A 27,711-nucleotide genomic window follows, 5' to 3' on the forward strand; every position below is an offset into this window, starting at 1 on the left:
CGTGTATATATATATACACGTATTTATATGTAGATATACGTGTATATATATACACATGTATATATGTATAAATACGTGTATATATATAAATATACACGTATATATATCTATCAAATATCTCTTTTCGTGTTGTCCATTTCCAAATAAAAAATGCAGTTCGATCATGAGCCTGAAGTCAATGACTCAGCATGTTCTGACGTCTTGTCGCATCAGTTGTATAGAAGGCAACATGATACAGGCACTGGTGTTTCAAAAGTGACACTATGTAGAAAAAGAAAAGAGCAGGAAGTGACTCCATCATTTTATCACAAACAATCAGACCCTTCTCTATGAAAGACACAAAAACAACAGCAGAAACCTTCAGGCTTATCTGTGTGTGTGTTTCTTTTTTACTTCCATGGCAGTACAGACAAATATAACTTGCCTTTCCACTGGTCAGGTCCATCCACAGTAGTCAAACATATGTAAATGAAGGGCTTGCTGCATAAATACACATCACGAGTGCATACTTAAAGCTGCATAATGAAGATGGGTTTCAACATGTCAGGTCAGCTTCCACAGAGAGCTCAACCAAAAAAACAAAAAGACATACACCTACACGTTTTCCGATGGAGTGGCCCTTCAGAGAGTGCTCGTGGCGGCGGAAGATGAGCAACACAAGTTCATCATTTTACTTTGGTGAAAGTTGTGGGGAGAAAACTATGTGATAAAAATAACCATAAAAGCCATACAATTTTCAACAGCTCCAGCAAATTTACATTCAGTTGTGTCCTCCACAGTTCACGGCTTAAGGCGATACATATATGCACATTCTGAGACCCAAGGGAAACTAACCTTACTGGACATATAAAAATAAAATAAAAAAGATTCAAACTTCATGAACATCACTTTCCACGACATTATTTACATTAAATAATAACATTATAAATGTTTTCCTCCATGATTCAGGGCTCCCTTGTGTCTTTGACAGGACATACAGTGTGTTATGTTACAGCCTCATACTCTCAGTAAGTTCATGCACAGTGACTTTCTCAATAACTGGGCTCATCCATGTCGTCGTCGCTCCAGTCAGGCGGCGCGTCTGTCCCAAAGTATCGATCGCCAAAGTTTCCTGCGTGGATGAAAAAAAATCATCATTACAAGTGTGTAAAAATGTGTGATTGTTATCCTTCTGCTAATAATTTCACAAGACCTGCACCTTTAACAGTGTAGTAGAAAATGAAGACCTAGTTTGACCTGATCACCCTAACAGACCACTTCGGTCAGAATGGGAGGCGGAGCCTTCAGTTACCAGGCTCCTCCTCTCCTGTGGAACCAGCTCCCAATGACAGTGTATTTAAAGAGGCCATAGCCCGGAAGTGCAAATGAACGCTGTGTGTGTGTGTGTGTATCTGCGTCATGACCTCGTCTATGAAGCCCTAAACGTCCACAACAATCAGTTCATCCACTGCTGAGAGCGCAGGGTTTCATTGTTTTCCTGAACTCTACGAAGCGGAACGGCACTTCTGTTGACTAGTTACGTCACTGGTGAATTTCACCACTGCTCTGTTTGCGCTAGACATCGAACCTCTGGCTGAGGCAATTAGGACAAACCCTGACAAACGTGGCCTATGATAAACAGTACAAGATTACACTGCATGCTGATGACGGTTTGATGTTTGTGGGCTTTTCTCTGGGCACTCTGGTTTCCTCTCACAGAGGAAAAACATGCAGCGGTTAGTTGCACAAGAGGTTGTTTGTCTCTGTCGACCATGTCCAGGGTGTGACCCCCCCGTCAGCTGATATTTAGGGCTGAAGGATTTTCAATAAATAACTAATTGCCATTATTTTGACAGGAATTACAATTGCGATGTCAAAGGCAACGGCGATTTTTTACATCATTCTTGTCATTTTCGTTCAAAAAACACATTTCAAATGATCACTGTGTGATATTTGTGCACGTCTGTGAGAAACTGTAGAATGACATGTTTATAGGGCAAAGACAATCATTCATCTAAAAGGACATTTGACAAATATTGCACAATTTGAAAACTGCAGTAGGCCATATTGAGATTTCGTTAAAATGTCAATGAATTGTTCAGCTGTACTGATATTGTATTGTAATTACTGGAGGCTACTGTAATTGATAATGTATTTATTACCAGATCTCTAGTCTAATGTCACATGTCTCAGTGCTACCCACCGATGCCAGGTATGATGTGGAAGAGATCGTTGACCTTCTTGTCAACGGCTGTGGTGATGATTTTGACTTGTGGAAATGCATAAGCCACAGAGTGAACTCCCATTTCTGCCATCAGCAGAGACACCAGCAGGATTTTCTCCTCCTGAACGTCATGATCCTGAAAACAAAAACACGCCTGTGCATTAAGAGTTGTGTGATGCGATTTAATGCAGAGGGAATTAGATTTGTGTGTGTGTGTGTGTGTGTGTGTGGGGGGGTTACACACCAGCAGCACTCGTACGGCCATCATGGCAGCAGCTCCAGTGGACACGGTGCAGTCCATCAGAATCACGTGATCCTCGCTGATGTCTTTAGGCAGACGAAGGTAATGAAGCTGACGAGTTAAAAAAGGATGTGGTGACATACATGACCAGCACCTATATCCTGTCACTATATTCTCTGTGGGTGGCATTGAGCAGAAAACCCACCCACACAACCTGACAGTTTCCATAAAAGGACATGCAGATGATTCGAAGATAAAAGACAGGATAAATGCCAAACTTAAACACTATGAATCATTCAATATAGTTACATTTAAAAAGATTGTTCAGGTTTTTGTCACTATATGAGCCACTGACTCCAGGTTAAATATATTTTAGCTAAAGGCTCACGTTATCAAAGTCTACAGTAGCTTAAGAACATGTTAGCTGCTTTACAGCTCACTCTCCTGCACCAAAGTCCATCAAGAAAATGACATTTTACCTCAAAGGGGCAAAAGGATTTGCTGATCATCTGGTTTGAGTTTGAGTCACTTGGGTAAATCTGAATAAAGGATTTCAAACACCACAGTCACAAAGGAACACACTGTAATGTGGTGAACTAGGCAGCAGTGGATCAACAGCTCCTGTGTGCTGTGAGGTCAAACTGCTGCTTTTATGGACTTTGGTTTGGGATGTGAGAATTTACAAACGTCTGATTTTGCCTTCTGGCTAAAATCCGTATTTCTTTGTGTCCCCACTAGCAGCCATGTTTTCTCTGAGAGTGTCTTCTGCTGGCTCTCAGTGAAGTCCACATACACAGCACAGTCCCCACTGTCTGTATCAGCACCAACACATGAAGTCATTCTCTGTACCTCTGGTTCTCCCGTGTCCTGGTTGGTCTGGATGAGGATCTTGCCAATTCGGACGTCTTTGCACACGGCCCTCAGAGCTGGCTCCATGGTCTCCCCAGCTCGCAGGATGGACACGCCCGTGATCTGGAGGACATCACAGCGGCGACAGAAATATTAAACAGAGGTTAATTGCAGAAAACAAACTCCTCTGAAAAATGGAGGTAAATGAAGTTCACTCACCCTCTTGCCATGGAAAGCCCTGCCTTCATAATCCTCTCCTTGGGGGGTCTGGACTACGTGGACCTGAGACCATATAAAAATGAAAACACTGTAAGCACAGTGCTGCGCTACAGAACAGCATTGTGTGTGACAAGTTGTTAGTTTTAGGGATGAGTTCCTGTTTGCACACTCTGTCTTTATGATATTGGTCTCTGCTTTACGATATAGAAAACGCCTGGAGCTTCTGCTGGAGCACCAGCAGTAAATCTGATGCCCTGAGCTTTATCATGGTCACTCACGACTGTCGCTTGTGATCGTTACAATATTAGCAGAACTACATGAAGACAATTTCAACAAATGAGATAAAAAAGTGTTTCAAAAACAAGAGACACACAGACCCTTCCTTTACAACCACAATGGATAAATGAATGAGTGAAATTCTAGTGTGTAGCTTTTACATAAAAAACAAATGTCTAGTTCTAATGTTAGAGTGCATTATATTTCTCTCTGTCTCTCTTTGTTTGATGTGCAGACAGATGACTGAAGTTGACTGAAAACACAAGGAAAGAGCACAAGAAAAGTCTCAGAAGTGACTTCTAGTGCTCCAATTACCCAGTCGTTCAGCAGTTTGTCTCCGCCCACCCCTGCACTGCTGCATTATACACACAAACACTCCCTCAGTCAGGTCTGATAGTATTGCATGAGAAAGCACAAAACACGATGTTGTGCGTTGTGATCTACTGGTATTGTTAACAATGACGTCACTCCCAGTTCCCAGTTTGTTTAACAGTGTATGTCAGTGTAAAGTCAGCACCTGTGACGGGAGGAAGGAGAGCGCTCGCTCGATCAGCAGACGCATCAACCTCTTGGAGTAGAAGATGAACTCATCCCGGCTCGTTTCCTTATTCCTTAACATTGAAAAAAAAAGACAATATCTAGTGGCAGCTGCACATGTTGTGCTGGCAACAGATGTAAACAAATATGTCCGACACATTGGCTTTTTTACCTGATGATGGTGTGCATCCCCTTGACCTGGGGCGTGCTCTCCAGAACACTGAGGGTTTGGGGGAGGGGTTGGGCCTGGTGTGCAGATGCCAGGGCTGCCCTGTAACCATAGCAATGGCAAATCAAGCGGGGGTGAGTACAAGCTCAAATAACATGCATGTGTACAGTATGTGCAAGTTCACAAGTGCACACACACACATACTGTATGTGAAGAAAAACACACACACACACATATATTTTTCAGTAGTAGTTTGAGATAGGGTTGCACAATATATTGTTGAATCACTGCAATGTTAGTTTTTATTAATCCCCTTAGGGAAAGTATTCCTCTGCATTTTGACCCATCCTAGAATTAGGAGCAGTGGGCTGCCACACTGAGTGGCGCCCGGGGAGCATTGGGGGTTGGGTACCTTGCTCAGGGGTACCCCAGCCCTTTTTGGCCGGGTGGGGATTTGAACCGGCGACCCTCCGGTTACAAGTCAAGTTCCCTTTCCCCTTGGCCACAGGCTGCCAATGTGTGCAGCTGAATATCCCTCTAGCCTCCAGTTAGCATTAGCTTGTCCATTGATATGTACACGTTATTGACTGAGTAAACACAGTCAATAACGTGATGAGAGCGCGATGGTCCTGCCCCGGATGCAGCTGTGACCTACTACGGTTAAGGTAGGCTAAATAAGCGGTGGTCACAGTCCAGCCCTGAAGCAGCAGCAGACCAGCTGTAGTGGTTTTGCAGTGGCAGGCTGTGTATGTAGAGGAAACGCTGCAGATCAATGTCATCAGCCAATATTGATTGTATCAGCGTTTCCTCGTTGACAGTCATTGACTGAATTTCTTCTCTTTTTCTTCAACATGTTTTTCATAACTATATGAACCCTGAACACAGAAAGGTTTTGCAAAACATTGCACTGTCCACTATTGTGCAGCCCTAGCTGGAGACGATGATGAACGTGTGAAACCACTTTCACCGAACAAAACTGCAAAGCACACAGTTCTGTGTGGAACACGGCAATGGAAACTGCAGAGTGCAATAATGACGGAAGATGATGAATCAAGCTTAGAAAAAAATCACACGAAGGCTAACAAATAAAAAAATCTAGACAGTTATTTTCCATGGCTACTTAATAACAAATGAAGACCCCAGTATTCCACACATGTTGTAATGTGGTTATCCCAGCTCTCCACTGGGCTCTAGAGAGAAACACACTATTAGAAAGAGTGATGCAGCCGTGTTGACACCTCAGGTGCCCACCATGTCACTGCCTTCACATGTTAGCCAGATGCAAAGAAAGCGGAAATAAAAAACGTAGCAAGTCTGCTCACATATCCCAGCGAAGTTTCCTCTTCGATGAAAACGCAACAACGATCAAAACAGACACAGAGACACGACGCACAACGGAAAACAGGAGGAAAAATGAGAAAGAGACACAATGTCAGGTGGATGAAGGGATGAGGGACACAGTGACAAGTGTGACTTGTGAGAATTTCAAATGTTCCAAATCCACTGCCATGTTTAATTGAAATAACTGAACAAGTGGGTGTAAAAAGGTGTCTGGACCAGAGTTTGGTATCTAGTGCACGTGCATCCAAATGTGTGTACGCGTGGGAGGTGCACGCACCAACATGTGGCTGTCACTCTTTCACCATGAAGAACAGAAGAGGTTCAGCTCACAGGCCCCAGCATATCCTGTGTCTAAAGACAGACATCAAGCTCACTTCCTCCCTCTCTCTCTCTCTCTCTGTCTCAGTCTCACATATTGTGGCTGACATTCAATGGAAAAACTCAGCGCTTTGTAGTTGGGTATTGGAAACTTTGTCTGTGGCTGAGGTATGTGATAGTCAACAATAGCTGTAGCCAGAGCTTCCTCTCTCACACTTTCTGTTACAGCCTCTCTCACGTTCGTCTTATGACAGGAGAGGTCAGCGGCTTGACTCGCTGCTGTATTTTTAGACACAGAAGCCAGGAAGAGTGTGAGTTGTCATTTGTCTACAAAGGTATAAAGAGGGAAAACCAACGTCTTTACATGAAATGCTGGCTGCCCCACTTTAAACAACATAGTGCGACCTCACCTCGGTTCATGTGGTGTATTTAAATTTATTCCACAATACTCTTTATGCTCCTTAAGGAGCTGCGTTTGATTTGCAGACGTGGCACAAGAGCGCCACCTGCTGATGTGCCATGGCAGCCAGCAGATCAGTGGAAAGTTTGGTTTTGCGAGCCTCCGTCTCTCCCCCTGCAAGTAAGAAGCCAGAGTGGTGGAGGGGAAGTGGGCAGAAGGTGGAGGAAGAGAAGGATAGACAGGATAAAGGCTACTCTACCTGACGCTGAGCTCGCGCTGTGAGCCACGGAGGAATTCGCAGTGGGGTTGGGGTAGAGAGTGAGACAATAGGGCATCAACAGCATGTTTGTTACTGTGTGTGTGTGTGTGTGTGTGTGTAAGAGAGAGAGCGTGTAAACAGTGGAGGAAACAAACTGAAGAGCAGTGTAGCACAACACACACTGGCCAAAAACTATTCAGCTTTTAGTGACAATTAGTGGCAGCATTAAATCCAAAAGTACCGAATCAACACTAAGAGTCATGGATGTATTATTTCTATTAGAAATGATGTTAAAACAATAATAATGACGGGGGATGTTGGCAAGTTAAACGCTGAATGAAACGGTTTCCTTAAAAAACTAATATGTACAAAAAGAGCTGAACTATCCTGTCGTCAGTTGTTCATCCTCATCTAAAAAACTGTCTAATGCATTTTAGACTTTCCACTAGAGGGCAACATGGAGCTTGCAATTACTGACAAAAAAAGGAATGGAAGTATAGATCACTGCTTTGACTGGGTTTTGTGATATATATACTGCGTTGTAATGGTAATTTATTCTGAGCTCTACATCAATATTAGATAAGCTCTATTTATATTAGACTTAGATATTAGATTAGTGAGTGTATGTGGATCTATGACTGTGGCCTCTCTTACCTCCTCCAGCTGACTATGCACATGCTGTACGATCAGATCGATGGCAACCATGTTGCCGCCACCTGACAGCAAAAAAAAAGAAAACAGTAAAGTCAACACCACTGAATTCAGTCACTCCGAATGACATGGAGTAGTTTTGTAAAAATGAACCCGTGTATGAGTGTGTACACACCACGTGGCACCACAATGTCAGCAAGGCGCATGGTGGGCTCAATGTACTGCTCAAATGCAGGCTTGACAAACTTGTTGTACTGTTTGATGACACCCTCGATTTCCCGTCCCCTCTCTGTGATGTCCCTCCTCAACCTGCGCACAAGCCGGATGTCCGAGTCGGTGTCCACAAAAATCTTCATGTCCAGAAGCTTCAAGTCCACGAGCATTGAAACAGAGGAGAACAAAAACACAGTGGATGAAGCTGGGTGCAAGCTCAGGGAGATATGACAACAGACAAAAATAAAATGTCTCCAAGATATTTTTGACAGTACATCAACGTACAACAGGGTGAATGGCACCTCTGTCACATCGCCTTCATTGCAGTAGTGATTGGTGGAGAAGCGAAGTGAAGTGAAACAAGGAAATGCTATAATAGTCTTTTTATTTACAGCGTATATATAATATCGCAGTAAATAACACATAAACAGTGAACCAATGCAAATACAACCATCAGTTCTGCTGCATTGACATGATGGAACAAACTGTAACCATGACGGCACAACAGAACATACACATACATAAGTGATGCACAATGTAATCTTGTTAACAAATGCACGACGTATATGTTACCACAGTTGTAAAAGACAACCAGAAAAGACCATTTGCCAAATGTAGAGAGACCCAGAGAGAAACCTCAACTAAAAGGCTCAACTAAAACTATAAAACTATGTGAGATTAAGTGTGCTCTGTATTAAGAATAAGTTTGCCAGTTTTCCTCTCTGTTGTTTATGGAGTTTGTGTCACTGTAAACCACTCACACTACAAGAGGCACAAGCTCAATCCAAACCCTAACCCTAAACCAGAGTCCACAGAAAACCTGTTCACTTTGGCTCAAATCTGAAGCAGTGGGTCGATAAGGTTTCCCTAAGGACTATGTTGCTGGAACTGGGGGTGAGGTAGTGACTCAGTCCTGCCTGCTTCTGAGTGCAGTGTATGAAATAAAGTGACTCAAACAATCAAACTGCTCAACACACCAATAACATCATCCTACCTTCAAGAGCTCTTTATCTGCAAAGGCCATGATTCCCTCAAAGATGATGACACTGGCTCCATATACAGTTTTCTATGGTGGAAAAAATGAATAATAGTCATTAATCAATATGTTATCTATATCATGACATGAGATAAAATGTGGTCTCATATTCAGGATATCATTATATCGTAAAAAGGTATCTGTTATGACTTTTTATAATCATGAGCATTTATAATCATATTATTGTGTTGAATACATTCCTGAAATATACGACCATTTATAAATTTAACATTATATATTGATTAAACAATTCATGGAATCGACAAAATTATGTTGTAAAAGTCACTTCATAACATTCCTTTCATTTTAAGCTGAATTATTTGAGTTAGAGCAGAATTTGACCATAATTAAAGTTTCGAACACACGTAAATATCCTTCATTTAACATTTCAACAAGCCATAAAAAAGAAACCAGGTATTGTACTATATTTCCAGCATGTAATACAGATGAGAAACATTTTCAGTCCAGAGAAACTACCGGCTTTATATCTCGTATGTGGGGATATAGTCTAAGATAATATTTATAGTCTTACAGAAGTATTGATTAGATTTACATTGTGATAAGATTGTTTCCCACATTATTCAGCCCTCGACAAAACCTGAACCATAACAAGACTGTTGTGCAGAAATAAAAAATAAAAAGCAAGTAGTGGTCAGTGACCATCTGATATGTAGTAGATATGTAATCCCAGTGAACAGAGAGACTGGTGTGTGTGTGTGTGTGTGTGTGTGTGTGTGTGTGCACATCCTCACCCACTCCTTCTGCCTCCCATGAGTTGTAAAGTCATACACAGGGATTTTCACACTTTTGCCCTGTTTGAGTTTACGCAGGGTGTGTGTCAGCAAATCAAAGTCAAAGGCATCGGGGTGATCAAAGTTGTAGTCATTACTGGCGGCCAGAGTCTGCTCCTCTGAGGACAGGACCTGAGGACGAGCACAGGCGGCCACAGTGTTAGAATGACTGATGATAACGTGTGTTCTCATACAACAACATACATACATGCTCGCACTGTGAGTAAATCACACAACACATAGAACAGCGTTCAAGAGCAGTGGAAGCTGAGCAGGCCTAAAATTAGGAGAACATTATGCGACCACTGTGACGTCTGTACCAGGTGGTATGTGTGTGTGTGTGTGTGTGTGTGAGCATGTGAGAGTGAGAGAGTGAGAGAGTGAGAGAGTGAGAGATTATGCCTTGGGATGGCTAAGCATTAACACTTCAGACCTGATGTGGTAAATCTCAAATGTCAACACATTTTTCTAAAGTTTAACTGATTACACCCTTGAAACATTAATGTAATGAACATTCAAGGCTGCAAATGTTGCTCTGAACATGAGAGGAAAAGCTGCAGGCTGTTTGTAAGATGTGTTGAGCAGTGGATTCTGCCCTCAGTGAGGCACAGGTTTCTGCTTGTGTTCTCAAGTTCTTCTTGCAGGGCTGCGTCTAAGGATTATTTTCATAACACATTGATTATTTTATTAATAGATTAGTTGTTTGGGCCATAAAATGTCAGAAAATGGAGAAAAATGATGATCAATGTTTCCCAAACCGGAATATATTCACATTTCAGATTAATAATACATAAATATTATTATTAATTATTATAAACAATGAGTAAATTAAAATAGTTGATGATAGGGCTGAATGAATATCTGTGAGACAATGTTCCCTTCAGCCTGTAGAATGACATGTTTATAGGGCAAGACAATCATTCATCTAAAAGGATATTTTGACTCTAAAATTGCAGCAGGTCATATCGCAATTTCGATAAAATTTCAATTAATTGTTCAGCTCTAGTTGGTGATAACATTAGGAAAGTGTAGCCCTATTTTCTTGTACAGAAAAAAAGAAAAAATACCTACTGAACTAAAACACAGCTAGTAAATAATTCCTTGTTATTTTAATAATAACAATAACTATTTTGAAAAGCTATTAACCAATTTGAGTGTTGATTTCTTAAATATTGATATTGTTAATATGCTTGTCTATGTCTGTAAACAGAATATCTGTGGACATTCAAGGGCATCTTTTAAATGTGTCAAAAAACATTCTCCTTATTATAAGTCACTGTAGCATTAAAATGATGTTCTTGCTGTTATTTTAAGTGAATATAGTAGTGAATATAGAGTAGGGCTCAACAATGAATCGCAGTCTTATCGCAATCGCAGGAGGTGCAATATTTGTTTAAGCCTAAATGTGTGTCAAAATATAATTTTAGATCAAGTATTGTCTAATATAATACATAATAATATAATATAATAATATACATCGTATTCTACAGACTGAAGAGAACATCTTTGTTTCTCACAGATCTGCACACTTTTTTTACCACCTCACGTCACAAATCATATCACAATAAGACAATAATTCCATATTTATTCAAAATCATTCAGCCCTAATATAGAGTATTGACAGTTTAACAGTAAAAGACTCTCACAGGACTGTGAGCACGAGGCAAGTCCATCTGATTTATATGGCACTGAACCATAACAGAGGTTATTGCAGGACACTTTTTTATATAGAGCAAGTTCAGACTGTGCTCTTAATATCAGTTACAGAGATCCAACTGTGGTTTTTATGAGTATAGACCTGACCTGAGGAAAAAGACAACAAAACAGAGAGGGAGGGAGAAGAAAGCCTGTTTCCTGTTGATAATGCAATATTCTTATAAGTCTGTGTACATACAAACACGACCTCAAATCTTCACACTGTCTTCACTGTTGGTGACTGAGCACCAGCTCATCAACACTAAACACTGACTTCTGTTCCTGTATGTAAAGGGTGTGTCGAAATTCACCTCCAAATTATTGACATCTGCTTTGTTGCCTTTTATTTGTGTGGAAGTTGACGTGGAAAAGCCTTTTTTGTTGGTTTCATAGGAACGGTAGCATTTTACATGTCAGTGTCCAGTGATGAAATGTGAAAAGTATAGAACCAGCAATCACTGCTACATTCCTCCTACTCTGACCTGCTGCTGTCAGTCTGTGACAGGATTATAAATCCAGTGTGGATGAACAGAAGTGACCATTTATGCTTGGCTGCTCTCCTCTACTCTTTGGACCACTTAGCTGCTCTTTCAACTCAATCGTCTTTTGTCCCTTCCGTCTTATTTTCTCTAAAATAAATCCTATATTCTCTTTTTACACCCTCGAACAGCGTTCTGCACGTCTGTTTTTCAAACGCCGGTCTTACTGTACGGCTGCAACAACTAGTAGACGAAACATCGATGATAAAAATGATTGTCGGTCACCTCATAGCACGGCTTTTTCACGCAGTGGACCTGAACAACAACATTTTTATATGGAGTGAGACATCTCGCTGTCTACCTATCTCTGCTGGGAGTCGTGCGTGCAGTGGGAGACAGCAGGAAAATGATCAAAGCTGAGCTTGAATATCACAGGAGCAGGTCAGGAGTGATTTATTATCCGATTCATCGAAATATAGTTTCAATAATCCGTGAATACGGATTATTGAAACTATATTTCAATAATCAAACCACCACTGATCATGATATTCTACTGCAGAGATTGGAGCAGACTCTTGGTATCACAGGTGATTCCAGTTTGTTCATGTTAATGATAAAGCCTGACTATAAACAAAAGTTAATTGTGGAGTTCCACAAGGCTCAGTGCTTGGGCCTATACTTTTTACCTTATATATGCTTCCTCTAGGGAACATTATTAGAAAGCACAACATACACTTTCATTGTTATGCAGATAACACACAGCTATATTTATCAATGAGACCGGATGAAATAAATCAGGTTGTTCAACTCCAGGAATGTCTCAGAGACATTAAGTCCTGGATGACCTGTAACTTTCTACTTTTAAACTTTTATACTCGGCCCTAAACACCTCAGAGAAAAACTTTCTGATCACATTGTCACTTTAGATGACATCACCCTGGCTTCCAGTTCCACTGTGAGGAACCTTGGAGTTACTTTTGACCAGGAAATGTCTTTTGATTCACACATAAAACTCATTTCCAGAACAGCCTTCTTCCACCTGCGGAACATTATGAACATTAGAAACATTCTGTCTTTACAGGATGCTGAAAAACTAGTTCATGCTTTTGTTACATCTAGATTAGATTACTGTAACTCCTTATTATCAGGATGTTCTAACAAGTCTGTTAGAATCCTTCAGTTAATTCAAAATGCTGCAGCACGAGTTCTGACAGGAACTAGAAAGAGAGACCATATAACTCCAGTGTTAGCTTCTCTACACTGGCTCCACCCACAGTTTAGAACTCAATTTAAAATCCTCCTCCTCATGTACAAAGCACTTAATGGTCACGCCCCTTCATACCTGAAAGACCTAGTCTTACCTTATCACCCTAACAGACCACTTAGGTCACAAAATACAGGTTTACTTGTGGTTCCCAGAGTCTGTAAGAGTAGAATGGGAGGCAGAGCCTTTAGCTACCAGGCTCCTCCTCTACTGTGGAACCAGCTTCCAATGATAGTTCAGGAGGCGGAGCCTCTCTCTGTATTTAAAGTTAAACTTCAAACTTTCCTTTTTGATAAAGCTTATAGTTAGAGCTGGTTCAGGGAAACCTGGACCAGCTCTTAGTTATGCTGCTATAGAACTAAACTGCTGGGGGATTTTCCTGTGGTACACGCACATTCACTCTCTCACACTCAGGATATGATTATGACTTTTTATATGTCATTAACCTTGTCTCTTTCTCTCCCTAGTTTGTGTCTTTCCTTCCTTCCCTCTCTCTCTCTCTGTATTCTCATCATGCAGGTTGCAGGATCAAGATCCAGTTTCCGAGGCTACGCTCATCGTCACCATTATTATTATTTTGTAATTAAAAAGTCGATATCAGTAACTGTATAAACTTGTAACCTGATACAGTTGTTGTGTATCTGCTGCTGGTCTCCCTCTCTCTCTTCTGTCTCTCCCTCATCTCCCTCTTGTCCTTTCTCTCCCCCCATTTTCTGTCCCCCACCTCTCCACTGTCCCCCATTTTTCCTTTCACCCCAACCGGTCGAGGCAGATGACTGCACATCTCTGAGCCTGGTTCTGTCAGAGATTTCTTCTTCTGTTAAGAGGGAGTTTTTTCTCTCCACTGATGCCTAGTGTTTGCTCATTGTGTGAACTGTTGTGTTTCTCTGCTCTCCTTGATGTTGTCTATGTACAGACCTGAGATCATGTATGTTATGATTTGGCGCTATACAAATAAAATTGAATTGAATTGAATTGAATTGAATTGAATAGTCAACTATCAAATAGTTGTTGGTGCAGTCTTATCTTGTAGTGTATAAAAAATGTATATCATAAAATAAAATAATAATAAATACTGGTATACTGCCCAGCACTAGTAGAGAGGAAGTAAAACCAGAATCCAAAGCATTTTGATTGATATACGGCCATAAACAGTGTGATTACATGCAAATAGACATAATGCACATCAATACATATCCACACACACCTTGTAGAAAGAGTCCATTGACAGCAGTACAACCCAGGGAACATCGAGAGCCTCAATGATTTTCCTGGCGACGGTCGTCTTTCCTGAAGCGCTGCCGCCGCACAGACCTGTGACAGTAATGTATGTTTAAATACCAAAAGAGTACATCTGAAATACAGCCTGGCTTATTGTATTGTGGTTATTTGCATGTGGAGAAGCAGGTGGAAACAACATAATCACTCCCAACACTTGTACAAAACAGAGTTGTATTTCCAGAGCAGCAGCAAAGCTGAGGTATTTGATTGGACTGAACTCAAAAACAATGTGCTACTGCCAACATACAATATCAACAGTCCTATTTTCCCTTGCTTTTTTGTAGGTTTAATATTGTTAGTGTAAAGCTGATTCAGTTGTTTTCACTGATCTAGACTGTTCGCTCAGGGTCACATGTGTCGCAATCTCAGACTCTGACAGTAAATCTAGGGAACACTTCTCCAGTATCCCACACTTAACCCAATCAGGAGCCAGAACTCCACAAAGAGGCGGTCCTGTCTGCTGGTTGCCCCCTCCCACACACACCACCGCCCACCAAACATGTCCATGCGGTGACGCAGGGTAGAGGGAGGATGCTCATGGCAGTGATACACAGGAAGTTTGTCAGAAGATGACATCACTGACAGCAACTTCAATTTAGACTGAATGGATGTTTTTCCTCTCAGTTACGAGAGCGGACTCTTAAAAGGCCGTATTGTGCTATATCATTTGATTTGTATGGAAATGGGTGACAGTGCAAATATAGGGGATAAAGTTCTCTACATGAAAGAAAATGTGCACAAGAGGAAAAAACTAAGTCAGTAGCTGTGTCTCAGAACAGCCTGTGATATCATGATGGAATAAAGACCTGAAACTAGCAAGTGAGACCATGAACTCCTCAGAAAAATGTTGTTGTGATGATGTTGTAAATCATGCCCATTTTCCATAGAAACAGATTTCCATTGCAACCAGTGGTCCCTGGTGGCTAACTGCTACTTTTGTCCTACTTCCTCTGCTTCACTTTACATACTAGATGACTTGTCCTTTCTTAATTACAGTTTATTGTCTCATTGTTAGCTACATATCTTTTTGAATATCAATGAATCTACCACTTAGGGCCTTTATTGTTTATACCCCATAGTTGTGGCACTGTGACTGAAGTAGTCCTTAAACAAATATGAATATATTCAAGATATTTCACAGAATTTCAAAATAAGAGAAGAAATTGTGGAACATTATATACAGTGGAGGAAATAATTATTTGATCCCTCACACGGACATTTTATTTAATCATTTTAATGGTAGGTTTATTTTAAGAGGGAGAACATCCAGAAAATCTCATAAAACAAAAGATTTAAATTATTTTGCAATTCACTGAGTGAAATAAGTATTTGACCCCCTCTCAAAACATGACTAAGTTCTTGGTGGAGAAGCCCTTGTTGGCAGTACAGAGGTCAGACGATCACCAGGTCTGCAAACACCTCAGCAGGAATTTTGGTGCCTTGAGATCATTAACAAGTTCCTCTTGTGTAGTTCTGGGCTGATCCCTCACCTTTGTCATGATCACTGATGTCCCACGAGTCATTGGCAGTCATTTTCTAATTCTCACAGCATCAGTTCTTTGGTCTTGCCCATGATTGAGAGGTCGGTGTTTGAGTGAATGATTCTGTGGACAGGCGTCTTTCATACAGGAGTACTTTATTAAAGTGAGAGGACTAGTCTGTGGGAGCCAGAATTCTTTATTGTTGGTAGAGGATCAAATACTTATTTCACTCAAATAAATGCAAATAAATGTGTATCTTTTTTTAAATATGATTTTCTTTTAGAAAAATCATATTTCACTGTTAAAATAAAGCTACCATTAAAAGTATAGACCGTTAATCAGTGTCAGTGGGCTAACTTAAAAAAATCAGTGAGGGATCAAATCATTACTTTGTCCACTGTGGTTCACAATAAATTAATCACATTTGTGATAAGAGATTAATCTATAAAAAAACAAGTCAGTAATAAAATAGAATAAAATATGTGTTATTTTAATCAGATGCAGATTAGGGCGTGTGAGTACAGAGACTGCTCAGCTTTCTGTGTCTCTCTCTCTCTCTATGGCCAAAGGTACTATGTTTAAAAGGATGTTTTCATCATAATTTGATAAGAAGTGTGAATCGAGAATGGTATAAAAACAAGGAGTCTTAACTTAAAGTTAAAATGTTAAACTATGTTAATGACTGTTAGTGCTGTATATTGTGTCCAAATGCAGCTCTGTTGCTAGGCAGCTATAAAGGCAAGACAAGCTGGGAACATGATTGGGAAACCCCATACACCAGGCCGTCTCAGTGTGTTTTAGCTGTCTCTGTCTAGACTGCGTCCTCTAAAGGATGCAGCCCCCAGACTGAGACACAGAGTCTTACCAATGACAAAGGCCTCTTTGGACTGTGCTCCATGTTCGTTGTACCAGGGCGGGCGTCCAGCAGTGTAGATGGTTCGTTTGGAGGTGCGTAAGAGAGGAGGCTCAGACTTGCACTGGCTCGTGGTCCTTTTCCTCGGTGTCAGTCCCGTGCTCACCGAGGGGAGAAGTCGGTCCAGTGATCCTTCACAACCTCCACTGTGAATCGACAAACACACAACAGAGTACAGCATGACTGCAGGAAAAGACAAGACAAAAACAACCAGAGCTCGCTTTTTTTCCCCTTGTTTTTGAGGTAAAGAAACTTATTACAACTTATTGTTTGTGTCTTTCTGTGGTTTTAGAAATCAGGCAATTCCACTGCAGTGTGCCATTATTTTTGCTGCTAGTGCTACTAAGAGCATATGGTTAGTCAGTGCTTTTTAAGTCTTTTTAACTGATCTACAGTTCGGCATTGTCGGACGTCGTGCTCATGACCGGCAGTCTGTTGACGTCACATTTTAGTATGGGCTCAGCTCGCTTGGAACTGGGTACTATCCCTAATAGAAAAGCAAGAACAACAAGTAGTGTCGAGTCGAGCGCAGTAATGCAGGAAAAGCACCAAAGAAGAGCCATAGAATGCAGTCTTCCTAAAATCTTTTCTTTGACACCTGAGACCTCACATATTCTGAATAATACAAAAGACAGGTTATGCTGCATTCTATTTACATTGGAACTCAGAAGTCAGGGCTGGGAGTGATGTTTACGCCGAGTTTACCACGTTTACCACGTTACAGTGGACAAGCAAATATATCTCAGTGGAACCATTGTTACCAACACCAGTTAATAACAACAAGTTATTACACCAGTTAAGCAACAAGCAACAAATGAACAAATGAAACCGTACTATGTACTATGTACTATGTACAACACATTTGAGTTCTGTGTTCACGCCTCATATGTCTAATAGGCGTCATAGTATTTTAAGACTTAGACTCTTGAAAAATGATTGTTCCAGTCTTTTCTCTCAGACGCCTCCACAGCATGCAGGTTGTTACAAGAAACACAACCGTCTCACACAACATACATTTCTGACGTGCGCATGCAAAACCTGCAGTTAATATAAACCAAGCTTTACAGGTGCTGATCCTCATCCCAGCAACATCACAGTCTTCAGCACAATTTCAACATGGCATTGAAACGGGAAGCCAATGAGCACATGTTTGCCAAACGCACACACACACACACACGCCAACATCAATACATACACACAGCTGCCACACGGCACTACATTGACTTCCATTCATTTGGAGAACCTTCACATTCTCCTTAACCTTAACTATATATGGCTTTTTACCTGGTTATATGTGTATACATATATTATTACCAATTATTTTCATAATCGATTCATCTGTCGATTATTTTCTTGATTAATCAATTAATCGTCCATAAAATATCAGAAAACCTTAAAAAATGTTGATGGGTGTTTGTCAAACCTGGAAAGGATGATGTTCTCAAATGTCTTGTTTTGTCCACAAACCAAAATGATTGACTTTTAATGATCTCTTTGTTATCCAGAGCAAAGAAATGAAGAAAATATTCATATCTAAGAAGTTTAAACAATTGAAAATCTTGTTTTAATCATGAAAAAAGCTTCAAAACGATTCATCGATTATCAAAATAGTTGTCGATTAATTTAATAATCGATTCATCGTTTCAGCTCTAATATACATATATATATATATATATATATATATATATACACATATATATATACATACATATATATTACACCTAACCCCAACATTAACCTAACCACATTTTAAAATAGAAGCACACACACACACACACACACGTGTGAAGCTAGTGTTGTTTACCTTATCCAATGTCAATGACTGTTTTTTACACTTTGAACAGGTGAGCCTACAGTGTGCAGGGATACAACTGACACAGTCGTACAAAGTCCACTATACATATTAACTCAAGAGTCATGTGACCATTTGTTGCAACACGATCCTGTGTGTGCATGCACTCTGCTGAGGGTGTTGACAATGATTAAGACGGTTGTAATAATATTATGTCCTTGTAGAATCAGATAAGATAAAAAGACCCACAAAAACATGACAATAAGCTCTTTCACAACAAGGATTTGCATAGATTATTCAAACACACATTGGTCAATTATATTTGCACAACACAACAACAATGTAACTTCAACTCAGGCCCTGTTCACACTTGGTACTGACATCTATTCTGAGAGATCTGATCTGAAGTTTGTTCACACTTCTTCACCTCAATTCTCCCTGCATGTGTGCTACTAGACATAGACACGGTGTAAGTAAGTTAATAAAGCATAGCACATTTAAAAGCCACGGTGCTATACAGACAATACAAATATGAAAATATTATTATAAAGATAAATAAGAAGAAAAAAAACAATAAACCAAGGTATCTTGCCCAACGAGAAGAGATATTTTTTTAAATTGGTCTAAAGGGTCTGTGCAGCTGTTCCTATCTCCACTGTATCTTAGCTGTAGATACGACACACAGATATTTATGAGCCAGTTTACAGAGAGCTGCAGTTACTTTGTTCACCCATGTCTCTCCACCAATGCAGCGAGGCGTCTCCCTCACACAGGCTTCTTTACCATCATCATATGATCATATGACTGGTATTACTTCAAATGTCCATCAAACTCCTACCTGAAGTTTTCATGACTTCACCATGAGTAATAACAGTCCAATTGATTAAATAATAATAATTAAACAGTGCAGCTATACTGAGCGTCCCGAGGACAGACGAGCGCTCTAACATGCTAAAGAATGTGTCCCTGAGATCAACTACAAATGTGCTTTGCGTAATCCTTCAGGTCTGAACACCACCTGAGAGAGTTTGGTGTAATGCTCCATTTATGGAGGAACTGATGTTTGGATTTAAATTGATCAAAAATATTTACGGTGAATGTATATTGAAGTGAATTAAAAGAGAAAAATGTGTGCAAACTGTAAGAGGAAAAGGAGTTTGTGAAATGATCGTCTGCTTGACTCTCGACATGCAAATCACAGCCTGGGGCGTGCTCAACATACACTTTACTATGTGTCCTGTCAAGCTAGCACTTGTTCCTTTAAAAAAACAACAACACTTTAATTAAACGTCTATGCAACCATAGCACAGTGTCTTCATGTCAACAATTTGTCTGTGAATGTGTTTACTTTGTGTTCAAACGAATAAAATCATACAAATAAACAAACTCACAAGTTTATGTGACATGGATTTTGGATCACATGATGACTTCTCCTGGTTTTAAAGGCTGTTGCATTGATAATCATCATAGATTGAATATATTTGTGAAGTATACCAAATAAAACAATCATTTTCATTCAATCAATATACTGATCAATTAAAAAAATACATGTAATGAACAAATTGTTAAAAAGTCACTGAATCACTGAAGGATTAGGTCAATTGACCGTAAGTGTGAGAGTGAATGGCTGTTTGTCTCTATACTGTCTAAACTGTCCAGGGTGTGACCCCGCCTGTCGCCCGAGGTCAGCTGAGATTGGCACGCCACCCCCCGCGATGGATGGACACAACTTTTAAACCTAATTATCTGTGCTATAGCAGAATGTGACCATATTCATAGTCTTAGTATCAGGCAGTTTCCACTGTAACTGACCTACTTGGATGTATTTGCAGTGGCTGACGGGTAAATACAGAGTTGTAACACATTATTTGCTTTTCATCCAACATTTTCAATTTCACATGTTTAGAAACTGAAGCCTAAATTAATCCCACATTTTTTTTATAATTGGTTTGCATTTTTAATTAAAGATTAAAGATTTTAGTAGGGCTGCAACTAAAGATTATTTCCATGATCAACTGATCTGTTGATCATTTTCTTCATTATGAATCATTTGATCCATGAAATGTCAGAAATGGTTGAAAAATGATGATCGATGTTTACAAACCTGGAAATAACGATGTATAAAATGTTCTTATAGAGCAACAAAACCAGAACATCTTTACATTTAACAAGCTGAAAAATCAATGTAAATGTTCGTTATAAAAACACAACGTTCAACATTAACAGAATAGTTAGATACTGGACAGTTTTGTTTTGTGACTTTTGACAATCTCCTTTTGAACATCATTTTGTGACCTTTTATTGACTAAACAACTCATTTATTAATTAAAAGATAAATTAATAATGCTAAAATACTTTTTTTCCCCATTGTCACAAATATGAAGTTTCAGTTGCAGTCCCACCAAAACAAACGCTGTCTATTGAATGATTATTTTAACCAGGTAACCGTTGCTAGCAACACTCACTGCAGTATCCGAGATATCCACACTTCATCCAGTGACGACTGTAAAAAGCCAGATGCCATAATTTACACAGGGTGAGCAAAGAGCAGTGCGACACTGTCCCTCTACTTCTCGCTGTTCCAGTCTACTTTTATAAGCCGCAAACCTCACCAGGTTGAAGGTGAAGCAAACAAGGGAGAGCAGAGACTTATCTTATCACATCTGTAACAAGCAAAGAGGTGAACTGAGCCTCACATGAGGCTGACTCCTGCTGGATTACCAGCGTGCTATAGTTGACTGTCAATCGCTCAGTGTTTACATTACCAGCACCGAGCGCTCGTAAACATCACACAGACGTGTGAATGCCCCTTTGTAGGAGGAGGTTACAGTGAAGACCGTCTGACAAAAGACTCAAATCACAGAGAAGATTTAAAGAATAACACCTCAACTTACTGATGGATCCTGTAAAATGCTTTGATTTCCTCTGTGGACTTTGGTGTGAGGAGTGAGTGGTTTACAAAGCAACAAAAAAGTGAATTATAATTGGGCTAAAATGCTATTATTTCCCTTTCTTTAAAGTGTATATAAATAGTATTATCCTATCTGCAATGCTACGATAATGTTGGGCTACAGCTAAAGATTATTTTCATAATTGATGAATCTGTGGGCGTTGGGATGGACCGGCGACCTGTCGAGGGTGTTCCCTGTCAGCTGGGATTGGCACTGGGAATGAAGATGTTCTCAAATGTCTTTTTTTGTCCACAAACTACAATTATTCAGTTTGAATAAGTTGTTTTAGACTTAGACTTCCTCTTATTGTCATTGCACAGAAAACACAGCAGTGAAAACTGGCAACCAAATTTTGTTGCTATTATGACTAAGAAAAAATAAATAAGTAAGTGTGTATGTATATAAATATATATAAAAGTAGTGCAAAAAAACAGGAAAGAAATCTGTAAGCAAACAATATGAAAAGAACAAAATAACTGTTATTCACCCCCCGGTTGGGGGTGAATAACAGTAATTCACCCCCAACCGATGAATTATTATCATAATAGTTGTTGATTCATTTAGTAATTGATTAATAACAATGTTTTGTTATTTCAGATACATAATAACTTTTTACAAATATACCAATAATATTGCAATATTGATTTTGGGTCAGGGTGACCTTGAAATGACATTTCTGGAGACTGGGCCTATTAAGAGACTCCACCTATATTAAAAAAAGAATCACAAGCCATATTTTTCTTTATCTGAATAAGAAAAAATCGATTATTTTTAACACTGTACCTCTAATAATGAAAACATGGCACCAACATGAGTCGGTCGATCATTGCAGTGTTGGCACAAAAGCACTACGGCAGTCCCTCAAACCAAGTCACATAAACATATTCCCAGACCATGTCAACAAAGGCCCTCCGGCTTCACTGCAGACAGCTGAAGACTAGAGCTGTCAATCCTGTTCATCTACTTTTAACAGACATACAAACAACTGTACACAAATACATTTTCTACAGCCGTGAATACGAGTAAAACATAACATTAAATATCATGTAAATAAATAAAATACACTTACCTGCCATCAGATCTTAGAGTCCAACAGCCAGATATTCTAGCGCCTGAGAAAGCTGGTAGGGAATTCATGCCTGGAGACAATACTCCCACTTTGTGTATTCTCCAAGTTTGTTGTGTTTTTGCCTCAGTTTATATATGTTCACACTCAAGCACAACAGTTACTGCACTCTGGTACAGAATACCCAGAGAGGGGAACATGGAGGGGGGGAGATAGAGGTACCGGCATGGACGAGAAACGAAACTTTACACATCTGTTAAGCTTTCAGTTTCTACCCATTCAAGTCCAGAGAGAGAGCGACAGGGAGACACAGAGACAGAGAGAGAGACGGTAACTGCAGTCTGGCTGACGAGAGAGCACACTCACACTCACACTGAAACTTTACTGCACACTTTTTCCCTCCTCTTCCACTCACTCTGTTCTCTACTCCTCCCCTAACTCTCCAGCAGCCAACACATGTAAGAGGATAACCTCCTCATGTAGATTATGTTCATTAGGTCATATAAATAGCACCACAGGAGTAGAGCCAGACTTTCCCACTCCCGACACACACACACACATCAAGCTTGGGTCATCTGTCTTTGACAGTCAGTGTCACGTGTGGCTGGAGGTGAAGGAGGAACCAGAAGACAGTGACAGAGACACAAGAAGACATAAACAAAAGAAAGATGGATATTGAACGAATCAACAACACACATGGTTCAGGCTGTGTCGTGAAGAAAAAAAGAGACGGGGAAATGGAGGGTGAAGGCAGGAGGAGGTGTGTTTTCCCCTGCAGGGACTCAACGTGTCTCCATGTGTGCCAAACACCCTGGAGTGGAGACGTCAGCACAACAGCAAACACACACACACACACACACACACACACACACACACAGAGCCATCCCTCCCCTAACTTCACTCACAGGGAATAAACAGCATGATGAAACCCAACACTGCCTCAACTGCTCCTCTCTCAGCTGACAGTGTGTGCAGAACAGCTCGGGAACACACACACACACACACACACACACACACTCCCAGGCTGCAACTTGTTCAGACAAACATATCATTGTTCTCAAAGATCACATTTGGACTAATTCTTACCCACTGCAGCAAAAAACAACAACAAAAAAACTTGACAACTAATCATTTCTGCTGCCATTTTGTCAAAGTCACATGGGAGAGACACTAGGACTGGGCTATACGGGAAAACACTCACACATGTGTTCAATATTAATATTATCAATGCAACAGCCTTTAAAACCAGGAAAAATCATCAAAGATACCTTCTCACGACATGATGATATCCAAAATGAATAAAACCATATCTTGTCTCTTGCCAAGATATAGATCATACAATATTGATAAATTGCCCAGCCCTAGTCTGTACTATTATTATTATTATTATTATACATACATGTGACAATGTATCCATATATTGTCCACCCTTCCACGGGAGTTCAGTGTTTTTGTCAACTCTTCACTATAACTTTGAAACACGTTTGAATGTTTCTTTGCATTTGCGTCAGAAGAACAGCTGCGAGGCAAGAAAGCGGCACGGTAACGCGCTGCCCCAACTGGTTGCTATGCAAGACATCCAGCTCAGAGTTACACACCCACAGGTGAATGAAATAGCACTTCACTAGAGCAAATCGTTTCATTACACTATCTATTACACATGACGTACCATGTAGAACAAACACGGAAGGAAGGAAAATTGCTAAATTGTAGTCTCATTTCCCATAAAGGCCATAAAGACACTAAGTGCTTCAACATGACCCACATTCCAAATGCTGGTTCTTCTCCATTTTAACTGGACAAAAATAACTGAATCACTTATATACTGCAATACAAAATTATAATCATGCAACAGAAGGTGCAATGTGTAAAATGTAGCTCTTGAAAGCTAATTCTGGGGGAAATTACTACAAACATCAATTTATACAATCAGGCAACTGTACACGTTTTAAATGTATTTTATGTATAATTATGTTATCTTTAATTTCTGCCAAATATAGGTGAAATAAGTGTACACACTGCACCTTTAATATAACAAGCGTTGTGTTCACACAGTTGGTTTAACTTCTTCCAACTGCACATTAGGATTTATATTAAAACACACACTTTTGCACTGACAGCTTGCTCATCTGTTCTGCCATACAACTCTTTCTCACAGGCCACAAAATATAATTGATTAAAATGGATCAATAAATTAATTGATAATCAAATAATAGGTATTTTAATTATTGTTAAAAAATGTATAAGATTTTTCTTTTAAATTTTTTTTCTAATAATCTATGTTATTAGAGCAATGCTATGCTATGAGCAACATTTTTCACCTTTTTATGACATTGTATGGACCTAATAACTAACCAATTAAGAGAAAAAAAAACTTACAATATTGAAAATAATCTTCAGTTACAGCCCTATCATGTATTTACATATTTAAGTATTTCTACTGTTAGACTTTCATTCATTTTATTGCATTTTTGCCCATTCCTGTACTTGTATGTGTATATATATATATATATATATGAATGTATATATATATATATATATATATATATATATATATATATATATATATATATATATATATATATATATATATATATATATATATATATATATATATATATATATATGTATATATATATATATACATATTGTGTTCTACTACGTAAACAAAAAAGTAGGTCACCTGTGGCCATGCCAGTCAAGTGAGGAGAGTGTGTGTGTAGGAGTCACTGGTGCAGCAGCACCCTCTTGTGGCTCAAAGAGGTGACAGCTTGTATTACAGGCTTCACTGTACTTATGGACAGTTGAAAACCCCGACAATAAGACGTGTGTGTGTGTGTGTGTGTGTGTGTGTGTGTGTGTGTGAGTTGAGCAGCATCACTGTATATGTACAGCTGTGACTGTGTGTTGACCTTGAACACAGCACTGGTCAGTGAAGTGACGCTGCGCTGACCACACTGACAACCACGCGGTGCTGAATAACGCCTACACTTTGACTACTGCTGCCGTATTCACGCTCATGTGTCACCGTTACCGTTATTATTATGGGACTTTAGCGTGAATCGTTTGAAGCTAGCTGGCGACGTGAATCTGTTCCTTCTATGTTTCATGTAAGACTGTGAAGTTCATAGTTTGAAACATGAAAATTGTTGTAACTACGTGGAATGTTTTCCGACATATTCAAATAACTCCCCCAGTTTATATGATAATGTGTAATAAACGGATAATTACACTGCAGGTACTACCTTATTCACATATATATATCTATATATATATATATACATACACACACATATATATGTATATATAGATGGTAAAGAGAGTGTACCCACTAACAGAGTGACAACTCGACTTTCCTAAAAAAAGATGCTTAGTCCACGTGAAAACAATCATAACTTGAGTCGCACAAAATGTCGGCACATTCTCCCAAACGTTTCGAATAAACCGAATAGTTCGTAACCGTTTACCTTGTCGGTGTGTTGACAGTTTTGTCGTCGTTGTCCATCTTTGAGACTCTTCCTTCCTTGTTAATGGCAGACATTGCTGCTCTGTTGACAATCAGGTGTTCGAGAGCGGTTCACAGTTGAGCCCGATGCATCATGGGGCTTGTAGTCGTATTGCGTTTGAGCGTTAGACCGGCTTTGCAAGGGTTGGGCCTGAGATGGACTACAACACCCACAATGCACCGGGTGAGTTTGTGTCGTTCTCTGGCGCAGCGTCAGCAGTGCACGTTGTAATCTTTAGTTTTAAAAAGACCAAAACCATTTATGACGATCTTTCTTTGAATGAAGCCGTTTACAGTTGATATCTATAATGTGGCATAAATATTCTTTTATTTCATGAAAACGCTCATGTATAATTACTACAATGCTTTTGTTTTCATAAGTAATTATAAATGCACTTCTCTTTTCCACAGCATACATTTTTGTCATGGCACAGAAACCATAGCTTGTTCATCCTCCTATCTTTTACAACACACTCCATGTTTGATTGGTCCCACATTTATTTAACAGCAGGGGCGTGTGTAGGAAAGTCAGGGGTACACATAACATCACACCAGATAATTCAAAGAAAGACATACATAACATTAACATGATAGAATGTCACTTACTACTGTCTTGTTTTTTCTTTTCCTCCTTCTGTTGCTGTTAATTTCCTGTCACTCATCTTGAAGTTACAGATCTATGGCAGTAAGTGAATTTGATTATTATTATTATTATTGTTGTTATTGAAGTACTACTTAGGGTCCCACCCTCAGATCAACTGATAGAATATGAAAAATGAACAGTCTCCAATTTCAGAAAGTGATGCCAATGTGGAAGTGTCTAAACCCTGTAGTGCCCTAAACGGTCATCGGGGGGCGACGACACTGGCTGCAGAAAGAAGCAAGGACGTCTAAAAGAAGGTTTGAGATAGTTTCAGGAATCTGTTTGATGTCATCGCAATGCTTTGATGATATGACAACTTTGTCGCTTTGATGTGTCACTGTACCGTGCATGTGATGTGAGTCAAGCCTGACGTGTGTGTACAGTTTGTATATTAACCTTCTGTTTATAGTCAAATGGCTGCATTTTTCTATCATGTCTGAGCCTGAACGCTAACACGTGGTTGTAGCTTTTATTTCTGGTTACGGAACACGACAAAAGTTCTCATTACATCATCAGGAGGAAGCAAATATGAGCCCCATGGACACACACACACACACACACACACACACACACACACAGAGTATAATAACATTTCTCTCACCAGTTCCTCTTTATTAACTTGTGTTTAACTGTAACAACTATAATAACTAATGACATAATCCAACCATCATGGTTTATTCTGACGTGATAACAGATACATATACGTATATATATACTGTATCTGCATGTGTTTATGTATAATTGCACATCTCTGTTGTGTGTGTGTGTGTGTTATTCGCATATCTCTCAAACTGAACTGCGTGTGATGCATGTGATATGATCGATATTCACACAGTCATTTACAAGGTGACACAAGTTTAGTCAACAAAGTTTTATTAATTAGTTGAGGGATACTAATGCACAAGTAATACAACAAGTGTTGAAGGAAAAATTGTAACAGTTGAGACTCAGAGGAGGTGTCCATGCCTCCCACGTTAGAGCTTCATTTCAGATATGCAAATCTTCAATACATCATTAGTCTAATCTCACCTCTTATTTATATATCATAACCAGTTATGAGCTACAACATTTTCTCTTAAATTTCATCACAATGGCGCCAAACAACAAAGGGCGGAAATCATCTCCCGCTTATGAAGTC

At 39.6% G+C, this 27,711-nt stretch overlaps 1 protein-coding gene across 5 annotated transcripts; it reads right to left on the minus strand.

Annotated features, from left to right (window-relative positions):
- Positions 1-288: 288 nt before the first annotated feature.
- Positions 289-25,996, minus strand: uckl1b (uridine-cytidine kinase 1-like 1b). Of its 5 annotated transcripts, none has more exons than XM_044038240.1 (15): positions 25,893-25,996; positions 16,569-16,762; positions 14,149-14,255; positions 9,465-9,635; positions 8,671-8,742; positions 7,639-7,828; positions 7,467-7,528; positions 5,817-5,836; positions 4,498-4,596; positions 4,306-4,399; positions 3,513-3,575; positions 3,294-3,416; positions 2,448-2,555; positions 2,183-2,339; positions 289-1,111 (listed from the first exon to the last, which is right to left on the minus strand). In XM_044038240.1, exons 1-15 carry the CDS (start codon positions 25,964-25,966, stop codon positions 1,032-1,034), a joined length of 1,614 nt encoding a protein of 537 aa, XP_043894175.1. In that variant the 5' UTR covers positions 25,967-25,996; the 3' UTR covers positions 289-1,031. The 5 variants fall into 5 exon arrangements, with proteins under 5 accessions (XP_043894175.1, XP_043894176.1, XP_043894178.1 ...); XM_044038241.1 differs by lacking the exon at positions 5,817-5,836 and adding an exon at positions 6,813-6,829 and having other exon boundaries at positions 25,893-25,983; XM_044038243.1 differs by lacking the exon at positions 25,893-25,996 and adding an exon at positions 22,429-22,811.
- Positions 25,997-27,711: the final 1,715 nt, after the last annotated feature.

This window comes from Solea senegalensis, linkage group LG11, assembly GCF_019176455.1.
Source record: "Solea senegalensis isolate Sse05_10M linkage group LG11, IFAPA_SoseM_1, whole genome shotgun sequence".
In the NCBI taxonomy this organism is placed as follows: Eukaryota; Metazoa; Chordata; class Actinopteri; order Pleuronectiformes; family Soleidae; genus Solea; species Solea senegalensis.

Bases quoted from the DNA above. Each gene is read 5' to 3' on its own strand.
- uckl1b (XM_044038240.1), bottom strand. From the start codon at position 25,966: ATGTCTGCCATTAACAAGGAAGGAAGAGTCTCAAAGATGGACAACGAC. The intron at 5,837-7,466 runs GTAAGAGAGGCC...TTTTCATCGAAG, and splicing joins TGCATAGTCAGCTGGAGGAG to AGGAAACTTCGCTGGGATAT. The intron at 3,576-4,305 runs GTGCTGACTTTA...ATATGGTCTCAG, and splicing joins TCTCCTTCCTCCCGTCACAG to GTCCACGTAGTCCAGACCCC.